Genomic DNA, 17,354 nt, shown 5'->3' with positions numbered 1-17,354 from the left:
ACCAATAAAAGCAAACACATTGTAAAACATTTATAATATTAAAACACTACTTAATTGAAAACAATTAAGAAACACATCACTAAAAAGTACAGCAGCCTCTGTTAAAAGTCTCTTCCACAGCAGACAATCAGTTGCTAAAAGCATGATTGAACAAAAAAATGTCCAATATTTTTGTTGCTGGAAGGAGGACAATATGGAGTTTCACAGCCTAAAAAAGAACTACTGGAAGATCTTCTTTATCATCACCATCACCATCACTGTAAGAGTAGCAGACCCAAGAAAGAGGGGAGGAAGGGTGGGGTTGTGTGAATTCACAGAAGATCATATAAAAAAAACAGTTACTAGTTAGTAACCTGCTCATTTTCTTCAACATCATAGAATCATAGAGTTGGAAGAGACCGCAAGGGACATCCAGTCCAACCCCCTGCCATGCAGGAAATCCAAATCAAAGCATCCCCAACAGATGGCCATCCAGCCTCCGTTTGAAGACCTCCAAGGAGGGAGACTCCACTACAACAGATCTCTCCAGTGTGGAAAGGACTTGGGAGGGCCCTGTCAACTCATAGGATTGAGCAGTGGACTGTTGGAATCAAACAGTTGACTGGGGATTGAATAGCCACCTCCAACACAGGCCATTCTATAGCAGTATGAGGCCCTTCTGGCTGAGACCCTGAATCATGGAGGGATCTCTAAAGAGAAACTTGGACTGAGGAACCAAAGACAGTCAGGGCTGAGAAGTTACTGAAGGGTGCTTAGAAGGAAAGAGAGCTCTATTTTTTACAGTTCAATCCACTGCCTTCAAGGCATTCTCCCAAAAGAAAGTTGTAAACCAGGATAAGTGATTCCAACATGCCTGAAGGGCCAATGTCTGGCAATGTGTTCAAATCCTGAAGTTGTGTTCCTCTCCTAAACACAACAAGCACTTTGAATGGCTGTCCTTTGGAATCTTACCACCACAGGAGGCACACTTTTTGAAGGAGGCTGTGGAGGCCATAAACCCCTAAGGGTTCATGCAGCCAAAAAGATGGATCAAGCCAATATACTAAGAGAGAAAAATGCTGAAGTAAATTAGTAGTCTATGCCAAAATCCAAGCTGAAAATCAAGCTGAGAACCAAACCGAAAACCAAGCCAAAACACAAGATGATAAAAGAAGTAAAAGACACTAGGTCAAACCAGGTGAAAAAAAATTCTTACTGATGCTGCTGTTGTGGCAGATAAAAAGGGCTGAATCAGACAGTGCTGAAAGCTCTTTGAATGCTAAGTTGGGGCCACAGCAACCACACACTATGCCCCCAACCCAGCTTTTTGCTGGCATAAAAAGAAGCAGAAAAATGTTGCTTCTTTTTGAGCCAGGAAAAAGCCAGCTTTTCCACTGCTGGCACACACTTGTGCCGCTCTTGCAGCTTGCGGCATATAAACACCACACCACTATAGCGCTGCAAAGCTGACCACCATGTGGTCAGGCAGGTGACATGACACCAGCTTGAGGGTGGCATCAGAGCATGCGATGTCTAAACACCTTGCTCTGACATTGCTCCCAAGCCGGCACAAAGGGGCGATCTGTTTCATCCCTAAGTGAGGGATTGAGTGGGAATGACATGGTTCACATGGTGGATCACATGTAGAGAAGGGGCTACCACCCAAACACTTATTCCCTAACTATATATGGTTCTTAATGATGCACTGAACAGGCAAGCATTTGTGTGAGTTCACAGAGATGACAAAGAACTAATTTTTATATTTGTGAGCTCAGTATAGAAAGCAAATGTTGAACTTAAAATATAAGAACAACCAAATTATCCTTTCGCACTGTTGATATGCTGCTTTGTTGTATGCCTTCAAGTCATTTCCAACTTATGGCAACCTATCACAGGCTTTTCTGGGTCTGAGAGTGTGTGACCTGCCCAAGGTCATCCTGTGGGTTTCCATGGCTGAGTGGAGAATTAAATTATAGTCCAATGCTGGCTACGCTATGCTGGCTCTCGCTTGTAAACTAAAATTTATTTTAAGGATTTATAGCTGATATGTTATTGCAGCCTATGGGAAAAGATAATTTGAATAGGTCTGTGCAGGGCCATGCAATTCAGCTAGATTTTTTTTAATTTTGATAATGGAATCATTGGCATCTCTTTCATACAGCCCCTTCCAAGTGCTCAAATCATTACTTATCTTTAACTTCTAATTTTCTTGTACATTCCCTAAAGGCAGGTACTGTCCAGCACCATTCCAACATACCCCCAAACAGACGGCTGTCTTCCAAAAAAACCTGGCTCAACCATACTAGCTTTCTGCCTAATCAGATTATACAGCATTTACTTTCCAGGGAAAGCTGCATTTTGAATCACAAAATGTTAAAAGCTGCACATTAACCCCAGGCCTTGGATGACATGGCTACCACTGAGACAGAAGCAAAGGTTATACTATATACTCACACAGGGAAAGAGAGTACAGCAATTTACAGATTAAATTTAGAAGCTGAGTCAGATCCACATTAGTGGCCATTTCTTTTTTAAAAATGAAACCAAAGCCATATGTATGGCATTTCAGCTCAATCACTCAAGTGGCCATGCTAACAAGATCAAATATTATGAAATAACCATCCTTCACCCAAGAGTGCTTTGGACTGATAGTGAAACAAGAATTGAATATCATCAGAAGTGCTGAAGGGACAAGTACTTGAGTCTTGCTTGTTTTTTAATCAGCGTTTTCACTGCAAGTTGCAAAAGGATGAGATGTACATTTCCCTCACAAAGGAGGGTATAGTAATTAGTTTTAACGTTAAAGTCCTAAACATGGTGGAGACAGAAAAGGTAAAAGTTCCTTTTCCAAGCTTAAAATGCAGGTTATACAAGACTGGAAAGTAAGAAAGGGAACAGAGCCAACATAGTACAATGGTTTGAATATTGGACAACAACTCTGAATATCAAGGTTTGAATCCCTGCTCGGTCATGGAAATCCACTGGATGATTTGGGCAAGCCACACTTTCTCAACCTCAGAGGAAGGCAAAGGCAAATCCACTCTGAACAAATTTTTCCAAGAAAACCCTGTGACACTTTGATCTTAGGGTTGCCATAAGTAAGAAACAACTTAAAAGCACGTGACAACAATGACAAAGTAAGAAGTGAAGGAGAGAGAGAAAATGTGGCAGCATCTTTTTGACTAACTGGCTTTTATTTTAGCATGGGCTTTCATGGATATAAAGTAGGTTTATATCTACAACAAGTCATGCTAAAATAAAAGCAAGTTACTCTTTAAAGGTGCTGCCACATTTCTTTTCTTTTCTTTTCTTTTCTTTTTGTCCCCCTCCCTTCCTCCTTTTTATGCAGTAAAAGACTAACATAGCTGCTTCTTTGAAGTCTGTGAAACAGGACTTCTCAAGGCAGTGGTAGACAAAATGTGACCCTTCGGATGCCTCCTATCAACAACATCTGGAGGGCAGTATTTTAGCCAAACCTGTTCTAAGGAAATGCTGCCTGCCTAAGGGGGAAAGACTTTCCCACAGGGTCAGCCCTACCAATGGGCAGAATGCCTCATGCAAAACATGCTGGGGACAACAGTGACAACGTTTTCCTAGGCACTCCCCTCCGCAGGAAGACAGTATGTGCCAGGGTGGAGGACTCCCTTGTTTCAATAGTTCCTCTAGTAGCCAGTCTGTTTCCACATATAAAATACTGGTCCAGGATATCAGAAGGAACATATTCTCCAAAATGGGCCTCCCTGTGTTTTGAGATCTTCTGGAGACCCTTCTTTCTGTCCCATTATCTTCACAAGTACATTAGGACTGTATTATCCCATATGAACATGCTCATGTTTTGAGATCTTAGAACCATAAAGTTAGCAGAGACCAGAAGGTCCATCCAGTCTATCTCCCTGCCATGCAGGAATACACAATGAAAGCACTCTTGACAGATGGGCATCCATCTTCTATTTAAAAATCACCAAGAAGACAACTACACCATACTCTGAGGCAGCGTATTCCACTGTTGTACAGCTCTTACTGTTAGCAAGTTCTTCCTAATATTGAGGTGGAATTTCTTTTCCTCTAACTTGAATCTATTGCTCAGTGTCCTAGTCTCTGAAGCTTGCTCTACCTTCAATTGTGATACCCTTTCAAATATTTAAACATGGCTATTGTGTCACCATACTCAGCTCCCTAAGCCATCCCTCATAGGGTATGGTTACCAAGCCTGTTACCAGTTTGGTCATCCTCCTCCACATTGCAGCTTGTCAATATCATTCCTGAACTGTGGCACCCAGAACTGGACACACTATTCCAGGTGAAGTCTGATCAAAGCAGAATAGAGTGGCACTACTACTTTCCTCAATCTAGACACTATACTCCTATTCTCCTATTGATGCAGCCTAGAATTGCTTTGGGTTTTTTAGCTGACACATCACACTGCTGACTCATGTTTAGCTTGTGGTCTAATAAGACTCCTAGATCCCTTTCACATGCATTGTTGTCAAGCCAGGTGTCACCTGTCCTATATCTGTGCATTTCATTTTTTATGCCTAAGTATAGTGTCTTACATTTCTCCCTGTTGAAATTCATTTTGTTAGTTTTGTCCCAGCTCTCTAATCTGTTAAGGTCATTTTGAACTGTGGGCTATTAGCTAACCCTCCTAATATGGTATCATTCACAAATTTCATAAGCATCATATTTGCAAGAAACATGCCTCTTTCATTTTTCCCTTTTATAAAACAGATTAAAAACCTGTTTAAAAACCAACAAAGAACTCTGAAGAAAGACTATTTTAGTTCTCTACAATACCTAGCAGAGAGCTGGGGAAATCTAAAGAGAAGAATTAGGGGGATTAACAACATTATTTGGGAATCCCTTCTATAAACTGTCATCCTGATTCAAAGGAGCCTTGGAACATGTATTCTTTTTTTAAAATTTCCTCAATTTGGATCATCAAAATGTGACTGGTTGTGTCATAATATAGGCACCTGGGAGGTCACCACTCAATTATACATCTCAATTTCAAGTCAGACTCTAACTCAGTAGATTTTTTAGCACTTGTTAAATCGGCACTGGCCGAAGCCAGTCTTAGAGCAAATCAGTCTTATGCAAGCTTCGTGCTCACCAACATCCCATTGCCCCTTAATCTTCTGAACTACAACAGCCCCTGCTAGTCTATTCCTGGATCTCTTAAGAAACAAGACAGTTGGGTTAAAATCTTCCAGACTGTATGGTGGCAACATTGCTGGATGAGGGTAGCAGCTGGCTTTATTTTATTTCTTCCCTACAGTGTGGACGACTCTTAAAGCCATATACATATGATGTTTCCATTTCTTTTTATGTACTGTTGCTTACTCGGATAAAATTTCTGATAGAGAACAAATCATAAATATAAAAATAAAATGAACTGTTTCCTGATTAATCAGTGCTGGAGTGGATTTTCATAAAAGGAAGATATTGACGTACATAATTTGTCCTGAGTTATTAAAGTAGATAGTGCCTTGCTTGTGGCACTCTAGTAAATGGAGAAGATAGCCATGCTCAAAAGGAGGACAGCTGAGGAAACAATTCTGCTCAAAGTATACACACTACGGTTTAATGTCACGGATGCCCTCAGGAGATTCAGACACCTGGTTTTGTTTGGTTTTTTTCCCCAACCATGAGTCCGTTAGTTCTTCAGAATGAAAACAAAAGATTTGAATATCCCTATCTTGCTATTAAAAAACTGAGTAATCAACTTTGGGTATCAGTTTAACCTACTTCATGGATTGTTACAACAACACATCACCTTAAGCTTCCTTAAGAAAGCTGGGATGATAATGATGGCAATGTTTTAGGAACACAGGTAGCTGCCTTATACTGAGGTAAACCACTGGTCCACTTAGATCAGTATTGTTGATTCTGACTTACAACAATGACTTGCCAGTGCTTCAGGCATGATTCCTCTTTGTCATACCCTAAGATCAGTGGTATTCCCTGGTGGTCTCCTATCCAAGTACTAACCAGATCAAATCCTGCACAGTCCTTGGAACCAGATAAGCCTGAGTGTCTTCAGGGTGGCATAGTAAGAGGTTTCTTTTTTAAAAAAATAACAACAATCCTGTCACTATCAGTGCCCTTCAACTAAATATGTCAGCAAATACACCATTACTTTAGAAGCTGCATCAACAACCAGAAAACCCAATATTCCTCTAATCCAGAGATAATGAAATACATCTTTCCATCCAAAACTGCAGCAATACTAAAAACTATGAAGCTATGATCCAATTGCAGGAAGGTAATTTGGAGTCTTTATCCTCTCAATCTCAGTTCTGTTAATTTTATCCTTAGTTGATATCTCGGGAAACATAACTCCTTGATTCAGAAATGAGCCTCCACACAAATTTCAAATAGATCAAAATCACAAGAACTCCATAATAGTAGATAAAATCAATTCAATCAGTTGTGAAAATGCACCACCTTGCTTAACATTTGCTCAGGTGTGAGTTTTCTACATTTTGCATCATATATGCAAAATGCTACCATCCACATTCTTTTTAACCCGAGTGGCTATCTTTATTAGCTCTCACTGAAACAGTAGCCTCAGTTAAAAGACATTCCAAAACAGCCCATTACTCACTGAGCGGCTTGAGGATGCTACTGCTTGTCTCATCAGCATTTTCGATGTCAGACTTGTCAGAGTTTTCAGAAATTTTCTCCTTTTCTTTCTTCTCCTTGGGCTTTCTTTTGTGTCTTCTCCTTCTCCGATAACTTTTAGGCACGTGGACTCCAATGTACACTGTGTGATGACCTAGAGAACATGAAAATATTGCAAGTTTTTTAAAATAACAATTTGCAGATTTCATCAAGTAAGATTAACATACAGCGTAACACAAGTCACAACAACTTTATTAGGCATACAGTAGTTGTCTTGGAACAATTACTAAGGAAGATCAAGGAAGAAAGTGCACCTTAGATCAAGAAATAGGTGTTGGGAGGCATTAGGGTTGTCACTCAAGAGGAAATGGGGTGGTAGCCCAAAAATGTTTGGGGACCATTGGATTATATGTTACATAATATTGCTGTTATGTAATGGTAATCACTAAACTACATTTTTTGTGGCTAACAAGCAGATGGAAGTGAGTTGAGGCTGCCTCAAGAAGATCCAAAGTCAGTCCCCTGAGAATGCCAGCAGTGGGAGAAAAAAAGAGGGGCTCCTATAGGAATGGGGGGAAAGAAATAATATTTTGCTTTTGTAACAAATGAGAAGTTTTGAAACTGTGTATGCTTTAACTATGCTTGGCCAACACTTACTGGTTAGTGCTAACAACAAACATCTATAATCTCAAAATAGTTATGAGAAACACAAAAGCAGGACATTAAAATATGTTTGTGTACCCATCTTCAAGTTCACTAGAGCCTTAGGTACCAAAGAAAAAGTGAATGAAAAAGATTCTATGAGTACCCCTAAACTTGTGATGAAATAATTATGTGCATACATTTGTGCTTCTTGCACAAAGAGAGTTTTCCTGTACCTATCAACATGCACATAGCCATATGAGGACCAGGTCTGACCCCCCCCCCCCCCATCTTCCAGATAGAATGACATGAAAGTCAGTCAAGATTCTAAACACGTTTACCACACCTGACGTAAATATGAACATAGTTAATAATATAAGAGTGGAAAGTTCCAACTGGATATACATTCTAGCTAGCACAGGTTCTACAGATTAGGGAAATTCAGAAAGTGTTGTTACTGTCATGTGGCAAAACAAAGTTAAGACATTAGATGTTTACTTAATTTGATAACCCATCTTCCTCGCTTTACAGTTAATACACTCTCCTTAATTTCATATAGAACACAAGCACAAAATGGCTTTGATGTGGTCAAGTAAAATCTGGTTTTACCCACTCATTTCTCAAGGATTTAGGGTGGAGAACTGCAGATAAGCATGCATCTACACACTCTGACAAAAATGTTTATGTGAAGGTATGCTTCCCATAAACAAGAATGAGTTCATTATCTCCATATGCCATCAACTGCTGTCCTTCAAACTAAAATTTCTGTTGTTAGAGTGCTCAGACAGCATTCAGAAGGCTAGCTAGGGAACAGGAAAACCCGTGGTCCTCGAACTGTGCCCTTTAAGGGATTTTGGACTTCAGCTTCCAGAATCCCAGACTATTGGCCAACATGGCTGAGGCTTCTGGGAGCTGAAGACCAAAATCTCTTAAAGGGCACAGTTTGGAGACCACTGTCATACACCAATGAGAAAGAGCTTGGGAAAAAAATATTTTTTTGGATTACAACTCACAGAACCCCCTAGACAACACACCTTCAGAGGGTGCACCTACACTGTTGAAATAATGCAGCTTGACACTACTTTAAGTGTTGTAGCTTCATTCTATGGAATCCTGGAATCTGTAGTTTTACAAGGTCTTTTGCCTCCTCTGCCAAAGAGTGCTGGAGCCTCACAAGTCTACAAATCCTAGGATCCTGTACAGTACAATGAAGCCATGGCCGTTACTGTAGTGTCAAACAGCATTATTTCTACAGTGTTGATGCACACAGAATCTGCAAGTTGTACATTCGAAATGCTGGTTTTGACCTTAAACAACTTGGGCCCAGACTATCTGAAAGGCTGTGGGGCTCTACAGACTGCCACAAAGGAGCAGCTCTGCACCACCCTTTTCAGTGCTGGATCGGGGCTGTGGCAACCACACGCCACGGCCCCTATCCACCGCTTTGCAGGTGCTAAAAAGAACAGCACTGGGCTTTTTGGCACTCCTTTGGCACAGTGTGTCTAAATGCTGTGCCAAAGAAGTGCCGTGATGCGCCGTGATGCCCCTGCCATGCAGTCAGGCACAGAGCATGATACCAGCGTTGGGGTGGCATCAGGATGTGTGCCATGTGGATGTCATGCCCCCACTCTGTCCTAGGGCCGGCAGTATGTGTGCATGTGTGTATATCTTTTATTGAAACTATGTTTTAAATGTTTTTAGCGGTTGTTAAACATGTTTTTAAGAATATTGATATTTAATTTCTTTTTAACTTCTGTAAATTAATATTTGAACTGGACCTTTTTAAAATTATTGTACATTTTTGGGGAAAAGTGGGATATAAATTCAATAAATGAATAAATAATTGCACAAAATGAAACTTTTCCAAGTTCCAAATAAGGTGGATAGGCACCTTAGGAAGAGGACCTTCTCAGCTAACATACCAGATTTAAATCACTTTGCACCTGTTTTGCTACTTTTAAACCATTAAATTTGTTATGAGTTTCTATTTTTCCAGCTATATTATTAATCATTGTTTTGTTTTGTTTTATTTATTATTATTTTTGTGATGCCTATGCTAGCTGTTACTTTTACTTTATTGAAAATAGTTATAAACTGGCTTCTAGGGCAAAAGAAACTGAAACAAAAGCTTCTACAGTATACAATTGCAACACAAATCAAAACAGAAGTCATAAAAAGCCAAAATACATAACCATAGGGATCAAGCATCCCCATAAAAACAGCAAAAGCAATGAGCACAATATCCTTTAAAACCAGATAAGCCATAAAACCAATTAAAACGCCATTTAGATATCAGTAAGACCATTTACACACCAGTGAAATCAATAGGATCACAGAATTTATTTGGAAAAAAGCAACCAGAAATAGCAGACTGCTAAGCAATGGCCCAAATCTCAAAGGAAATCTCCTCGTTTCTACCAATGGAGAAAGAAATAAGATTGCCTTCCTTTGGCTGTTTCTGTCCCCAGCCACCTCATGGCAAATAAGGGATGTGGCCTCTACCTACATCAACCTCCCTCCAACACCATTTTGAATAACACTTTTTATATCTCATGAAAGAAAAGGCTCTGTGACACTACATCATCACATTTTCCCCTAAAAATATTTTTTTAGCATCAATGCCTGATGAAAAAGCCTGTTAGTTTCAAAAGCTTGCATTATGTATATAAAACTTTTTGGTGGAACTAATAAAGTCATCACCATAAAGTATACTTTGGATTTTGTTATATCAACCTGAACTAAGTCTTTACTGCTCGTCTCAATTCCTGTAACGAAGGGGACATATATATCCCACCTATAATAGTGTTCCCTAGCTGTGGCAACTAATTCACCTAAAGCTGTCTGGCAAGACTGAGTTCCTACTTGGGTAGTAAAGTAAACTGCCCAAGTAGGAACTCACTCTTTAGCCACTAAGGTGAATATCAGATGGGGGGACAAAGGATGGGAGCAAAGTGGATTGCCTCCATCCTTATCCCATCTTTATTGCACTATCGCACCAAAGGCTTACACACACATTGTACTTATCCTGTCATTATCCTGTCACTTTTCAATAACAGAAACTTCCATTAATGAAAAATGACAGGACGATTCCACTTCACTGATGGGATAAAGATGGGATAAGTGCAATGTTGTACGATAGCCTTTCATGTGATTGCAGACAATTACACTTCACTGACAGGATAATGACCACATTAGTGCGACGTCATCTGATAGTCTTTTGCACAATCAGAAGAAGGAAAGGAAAAGAATGGGAAAAAGACATCCTTTTCCCCATGTGATAATCTCCTAAATTACACCTACTCTTTCCTTCACCATTCTCTCTCTGTAACAAAAGACTGGGCTTCTTAGCCCATGACTGTGAAAACTGTTGACCATGTCCCCGTCTTTCAAGAAAAATACAGTCTGGAAAGCTGATAAAATCTGGAATTAGCATCTCCTACAGGCAGGTTATCATGAAGTTGAGCATGACCATGAGAAGAGCTATTTATATGGTCTTGTTCTCGTGGGAAAACTCAAGTTGTACTAGTAAATGTGAAAAGGTCTCAAACATAAAGGCGCATTGAGAAATTGTGTCAAGTGTTTCCTGCTTAAGGCACTCCTTGGAGGAAAGTCCACAAGTTTATCTTGACATTGTAAATATGTGCCAACCATTTCCTCCAACCATATCTCAGAAGGGAAAGGAGGAGAAGGAAATAGACCCCCACATTGCCTCGCTCCTACAATCTAATGCCAAAAGCATTATTGTAATTTTCTGCAGAATAAGGGAAGAGACAAGGACATAACTGAAATGGTTTTTGCCCACACACATGCAACTTTAGTTTCACACTATCAAAATCTGCACCATGCACACGTGATCAAAAGATTAACAAGATTGTCTAGTTCTGTTGGCAGCATATTAAAGTATTAGGACTGTAGGCTTACTATGATGTATTTCTATTATCAAGCCAGCCACAGCATTAAAGCCACATAAAAAAAACAGTGGCTTCTGCACAAGCCAAAAAAAGCACCAGTTTCTACCAAAACCACCTCACAGATTTGCTCCAGTCAGCTATGTTGAATTAGGCCATATTACTGTGGCTGCCTTCAGGTACACAATGGGCTCCTATTTAGATACCTATCTTGCGATTTAAGTTACCTTGAAATGTATGCCACTCGGTTTTTATAATGCCATGAATCTACATGTTACTTTTCATATTTTTGGAGGGGATAGAGAAAGATAAGGCTCTGTCCCCAAAGAATTTAACAATCCAAGTAGCAACAATAAGATAACAAAAGGATTGGGAGGAATGGAAAGGTAAAAGGGGATAGATAGGAAAACATACACTTGTTCAACTTTTAGCTGAGAACCTGCATTTTGCTTGTGAAATGTGAATAGTCATATGGTAATTATTCTGTACTGCCCTTCTGCTGAATACTGGCATTATACAACTGACTGAATAAATGTCAGTGTGTCTGTTTATTGCCCCCTTGTGCAAAAAGGAATGCACAGTGACTGCTTCTGCAGTCCTAGTGAAGGAAGTGATACCTGGAAGGCACTCTCAAATAGTTATTCTCCATGCAAGAATGTGCAACTGTATGGCTAGAATCCTGTGGTTAGTCCCAAATGAAGTGGACACATTCAGTCAATTGTTAAATGGTTAGTCAACACATAGGTAAATCCAATTGATTCAGTGGCTCTACTTGAGTTGGGAGTAACAACAGGATATAGGTCCATGGGAAGTGGTTGCTCTTGTAGCAATTCACTTATGCAGCCATGGACTGAATATTTCAGTTGCACAATAGCCAAAAAGTACCACATATATAAATTTACTTGCACTTGTACATAACACCAACAGAATCCTAGAATATGCTTTGGTGAGGGGCAAGGATCAGGGTTGAACCAAAGGGTGCACAGTGAGAAAAGATTAGAAGAGGAGAAACCAATGGAACTATGTAGGTGAATTAGGAAGAAGACTTCTAGGTATGAGTGCAGCAAGGGAGAAAAAAGTCCTGCTGTTCTCGAAGAAAACAGAATTTGGGAGAATTGAGTGCAGAAATGAATCCTGGATTCTTCTTCTTTTTTCTTTTTCTTTTTTTCCAGTGCAATGCCAGGGAAGATACAATGCAACTCTCACCCTTCACTTATTTTGACAACTTTTATAACTATGACAGAATAAGAAAGAGGCTCAGTTTTAAAAGAGTCAAAACACTCTTTGAATGGACTATCTGGAGATCTAGAAGCAGCAGGTGGCTGCCCAGAGTTGGGAGGGAGAGAAGTGCTGGCTGAGAGGCATGGGAATTGGGTTATGCCAGACACAAGGCACAGCCAAAAACATCACAGCGGAACCTGACAAACTGCAAGAGGTTGCCAGGATGGGACCAGAGAGCCCTCTAGCTAATAAGCCAAAGACAGAGCTGCCTGAAAGGCGTTCAGAATTCTGCCCATAGCTACTCAGTACGCTTCTCTTTTTTCTGATGGAGACAGTAATATCAGGTAAGCCGCTGTGTCCCAGATACCTTAGATAAGCTTACAGGGTCATTGTTACATGATCACACACTTTTTTCCTGACAGGACAAAACTGTACACTTATATCTGCCTCTATTCAAAATAAACAGCACTTTGTTTTCTTATTTCTTTCAATCTTGCATGGGACTATCTGCTTTGGGACTCATATTGGGAGAAAGAATATAAATTAAGGCTGCATCTGCACTGCAGAAATAATGCCATTTGACACTGCTTTAACTTCCATGGCTCGATGCTATGGAATCCTGGGATTTGTAGTCTGTTGTGGCACCAAAGCTCTCTGACAGAGAAGGCTAACTATGCCACAAAACTACAAATTCCAGGATTCCACAGCATTGAGCCATGGCAGTTAAGGCGGTATCAAACTGCATTATTTGTACAGTACAGATTGAGCCTAAGAGTTTGAGAGAGAGAGATGGATGTCATGGAAGACATAGGGCTACTACAAAATCTCATTGTTTAAATCCCCCTCTCCAGTAATGTCTAGTTAAATTCAATGGCTTCAATCAGATATACATTCCCTGCCTTGCTATATCACAGTTTATATAGGTTAAAAACAAGCATCAAGACCATGTTTCTTCCATTCAACAGGATGTCTGACCCAGTTAGCTTAAATTACAGCTCCCCAATATTTCCCAAATAGACACCTATGCTTTTAAGATCGATTTGTTAAAAAGAAGAACAACTTCACACAGTTCAGAGGTAAACTGCAGAACTCACTATCACAATGTGTAGGTGTGCCTGCCAAGTTGGGTGGCTTTACAAAGAGACTGAATAATGGAGGATGCAACCATCAACAGCTATTTGGGGGGCTGCCACGTGCAGAAGTATTGCAGTTTGACACCACTTTAACTGTCATGGGTCCATGTTATGGAATCCTGGGGTTTGTGGTTTGTTGTGGCACCAGAGCTCCCTGACAAAGAAGGCTAGACACCAATATTCCACAGCACTGAGCCATAGCAGTTAAAGTAGTGTCAAAATGCATTAATTCTGCAGTGCAGATGCAGCCCTGATGGCTATATATCACTTCCAGTATAAGCTGAGTAGGAACATGAGACTAAAGCTGCAGTTACATTCATGTCCTGGGTCATTTTTGCAGTAAAATCTGTTTGGCCACTGTGTGAAAAGATTGTTGAACTAAACAACAGACCTCTGATGTGAACCAGCAGACAGTTTTTATGTCCTTACAAGCCAATGCTCAAAGTGAGTAAACAGTAAGGAGCACACATTTCTGATGCTGACTCCTACTTGCTAAAGTATGGTTTAACCGGCCAGGAATGCACATTCACACCAAACCACTGTACAACATGATTTTGAGCTGTTTTCCCAGCTTCAGTCCACATTAGTATTGCCAGCACTGATGGGAACAGTCACAGTGTGGCAAGACTACATCATACCAGAAGTTCCACAATACAGTGGACCCTCCACATTCAATGGGGTTGGAGACATAAAATGCCAATGAAAGAGTAAAAAATGTAAATTAAAAAAACTTTTTTTAACCTGAGAGAATCTCTCTCTAGGAATCTCTAGGTCCTTCAGTGTGACCTGTGGAGGAAGTTGGCCTCCACAGGTCATGCTGGAGGACCTAAAGACTCCTAGAGAGACCATATTAATCAAGCTCACAAATAATGAAATCTGCAAAAGTGAAAGCCACAAATGTGGAGAGCACTTTGTACAGAATATGGGGGAGCTGAACAAAGGGATGCCAATTTCAGCAGCAGTCTCAAGTGTTTCATGATATCTAGTTCCACCATGAATCACTGAGGAAGACATCTCTATTCCCCACCAAAACAACTCTGTGCATATATATCCCTGCACCCTTTGTGCACTTGGGCTCAATGGCATTGTCACACCACTGGCATGTTAGCCTCCAAGGGCAGTCTCCATCTTTCTTCTGCCTGGAGAAGTCATTAACACTGAAGAACAAAGGAGTATGACAGACATACAGAATGAGTTGGCAGCAAGCACACAAATAAATATGTTCTGAACTTCTAACATTTTCAAATTCTCTAGTGAGGAAAATCATTTTTCTCATTAAAAATGCACAGCAAGATCTCTTTCCAACACCCACCTGCTATCTGAGAAGCACTTTCCCACTTCTAAGGGCTGAACTGTGCCAATCTTTAAAGAGCCTCTTTTAAAGGTGACATCCTAAAATATGATCCACACTTATTATCCTCTGTTGGCAGAGTACTTAAATTGTCAGTTGTTAATGTAGAGGTGCGTATTTAATCTATTTGTACTTAAACATTCTATCCTATCCAACATAAATATTTCTTAGTCCTTCCAGACTATATTCTACAAGATCATAACTATTTCCCATGGCAAATGGGCAACATCTGGCAAAACAAAGCAGATGTTTTTGGAGAACATGTTAGCTTCATGTCCAAACATTCTGTCCAGCAATAAAACATTAATTTGTATTAGTGCCCTGCTTTGATTCTTCTTGTATTATCATGGCAGTTTGGGGCTGAGAAAAGATAAGAAGGCAGGGAACAGGATGAGGGAGTGAATTTTCACCTGCTACTAACTTTCTTGGCCTAGCTACTGGAGAGGAGATGAGCCATGCTTAAGCATTTTTATATTGGTGTGTGTGTGTGTAGTTTGCTTCCTTGCCATTAAGCAAAAGATTTTGTGTACCAATAAAAACTCAAAGGTTAAAAATGTAATTTTCACTTTAAAAAAAAAAAGAATGAAGGTTGAGATTTTTTAGACATCTAGGTTGTTTGATTATATAAAACACAACACAACTATCACCTGTACCAGCCACAAATAACCCTTATTTTTCACATTCCTGCTATTCATATAGGCAAATAATCTAAACAGGGAAGTTGGTGGCTTCCATGTTAGACAGATGATTAATCTATTGTGGATTTTACTGTGAACCTTAAAGGAGCTATATAAAGTAGCTCTTTTAAGGTTTGGGCTAAACTTTGGAGTGGGTTTGCCACCCAAATGAAAACAGAGTCACAAGCCTCCAATGGATCTATGTGAAGATTCAGCACTTCAGGATTTAAATGAAGCTTTTTATGGAGTGTACAAGAACAGAAGGATTTTTTTCCCTCAACAAACAAACAAAAAAGTGAGTAAGACACAGCATATCAAGAACAGCGCAATAGGTTCTCAAAGTTTGAATGGAAACTAAGGCCTGTTACAGACTGCCAAAATAAAGCTGCTTCGGGTCTCTTTGGAGGTATGCTGTTTAAATGATGCATGCATCCTAAGAATCTGGAAGCTGCACCAAAGCTGCACTCCAGTGCTTAGGAATGGAGTGTGGCTTTGGCGCGACCTCCGGACTCTTAGGACCCATGCATCATTTAAATAGCATACCTTCAAAGAGACCCGAAGCAGCTTTATTTTGGCAGTCTGTAACAGGCCTAAGTGTCTTCCAAAGATCAGTGTAATCTTTTATATAAATGACCTCCGGAGTCTTTAAGGAGATTCACATGCAACAGCATTGCAACAGACTTTGACAACTGCTGAACCAGAGGCAAAAGTACAGAGGATTGGAAAGCAGCCTTTCTAAACCAGGCTATGGTCCAAAACACACTACAGAAATAATCCAGTTTGAGACAACTTTAACTGCCCTGGCTCAGTGCTAGAGAACTCTGAGAACTGTAATTTATTGTGGCACTAAAGCTCACTGACAGAGAAGGCTAAATGTTTCACAAAACTACAGTTCCCAGAATTCCCTAGCATTGAGCCACGGCAGTTAATGCAGTTTATTTATTTATGGATTAATTATGCAGTGTGTTTTGGACCTATGCTTCAAAAATGGGTCTCTCCCACCCTGTAATGTCCTTAAAACACAAAGAACCAGTTCCCATCCTGCACCGAATGCTGGCCCACCCCACACTGTCCACAAGACAAAGCAACCAAAATGGTATGGGAAAGACCAAAAGAAAACACTCCTCTCCTATAAATATTATGTTTGGTTACTTATTTCTACAGATGGAAAAAATATTTGAAAAATGGTCCAAAAATGTTTTTTCAAGTGCTGAGAAACCATGATGAGAATCAACCGTTTGAAACACATCATGTACAAAATTCTCACATGTTTTTTGCGTGAAAAGTACTATGTTTTCTGCACAGAACAACCCATTTTCTACGTGAAACAACTATGTGTGGGTTTTGCACTGAATAAGATCCAAATTGTAAATAGGCTTCAAAAACCATGTGGTTTTCTAATACCTTCTCAAAGTGGAAGAAAAAAATCGCTAAAACTCACTCATTGTTTGCTCGTTCAGAGCAAAGAATTACATCACTATTTATTAGAATGCAGGAAAGGCAGAAAAGATAAAACGACTAGAATAGTTTTGAACCATTGCATATTTCACTGGTTAAACATCATTAATTAAATGCCCAATCTATGTCATTGGTCAAAAATGGTTTAAATGGTTCCTTGTCAGAAGCCTTAAAAACAACCTGAGGAATGAAACAAGGATGCCTTCTGGCACCTACCCTCTTTAACATCTATATGAATGATCTGGTATCTTTCTTGTCTTCATTAAACATTAAACCCATTCATTGTCTTCATTAAACCCATTAAAGTAGCCTGTTATGAAAAATGTTGTTATGGCAATTGCTCACTGACCAAGGGCTCACTCTT

At 39.9% G+C, this 17,354-nt stretch overlaps 1 protein-coding gene across 1 annotated transcript in view; it reads right to left on the bottom strand.

The window, feature by feature from the left end:
• LOC149313236 (electrogenic sodium bicarbonate cotransporter 1-like) overlaps positions 1-17,354 on the bottom strand; it is a 241,715-nt gene that overhangs the window by 163,351 nt on the left and 61,010 nt on the right. Inside the window, exon 4 of the mRNA XM_089526331.1 lies at positions 6,584-6,754. Within this exon, the coding sequence (XP_089382457.1) occupies positions 6,584-6,754 (171 nt within the window). The remainder of the gene's footprint in view (positions 1-6,583; positions 6,755-17,354) is intronic.

Source organism: Sceloporus occidentalis, unplaced genomic scaffold (assembly GCF_023333645.1).
Source record: "Sceloporus occidentalis isolate IW3139 unplaced genomic scaffold, rSceOcc1.0.p SCAF_5, whole genome shotgun sequence".
Lineage (NCBI taxonomy): Eukaryota > Metazoa > Chordata > Lepidosauria > Squamata > Phrynosomatidae > Sceloporus > Sceloporus occidentalis.
Note: the sequence above shows the minus strand (reverse complement) of the source record. Positions and strands in the feature narration are given on the sequence as shown.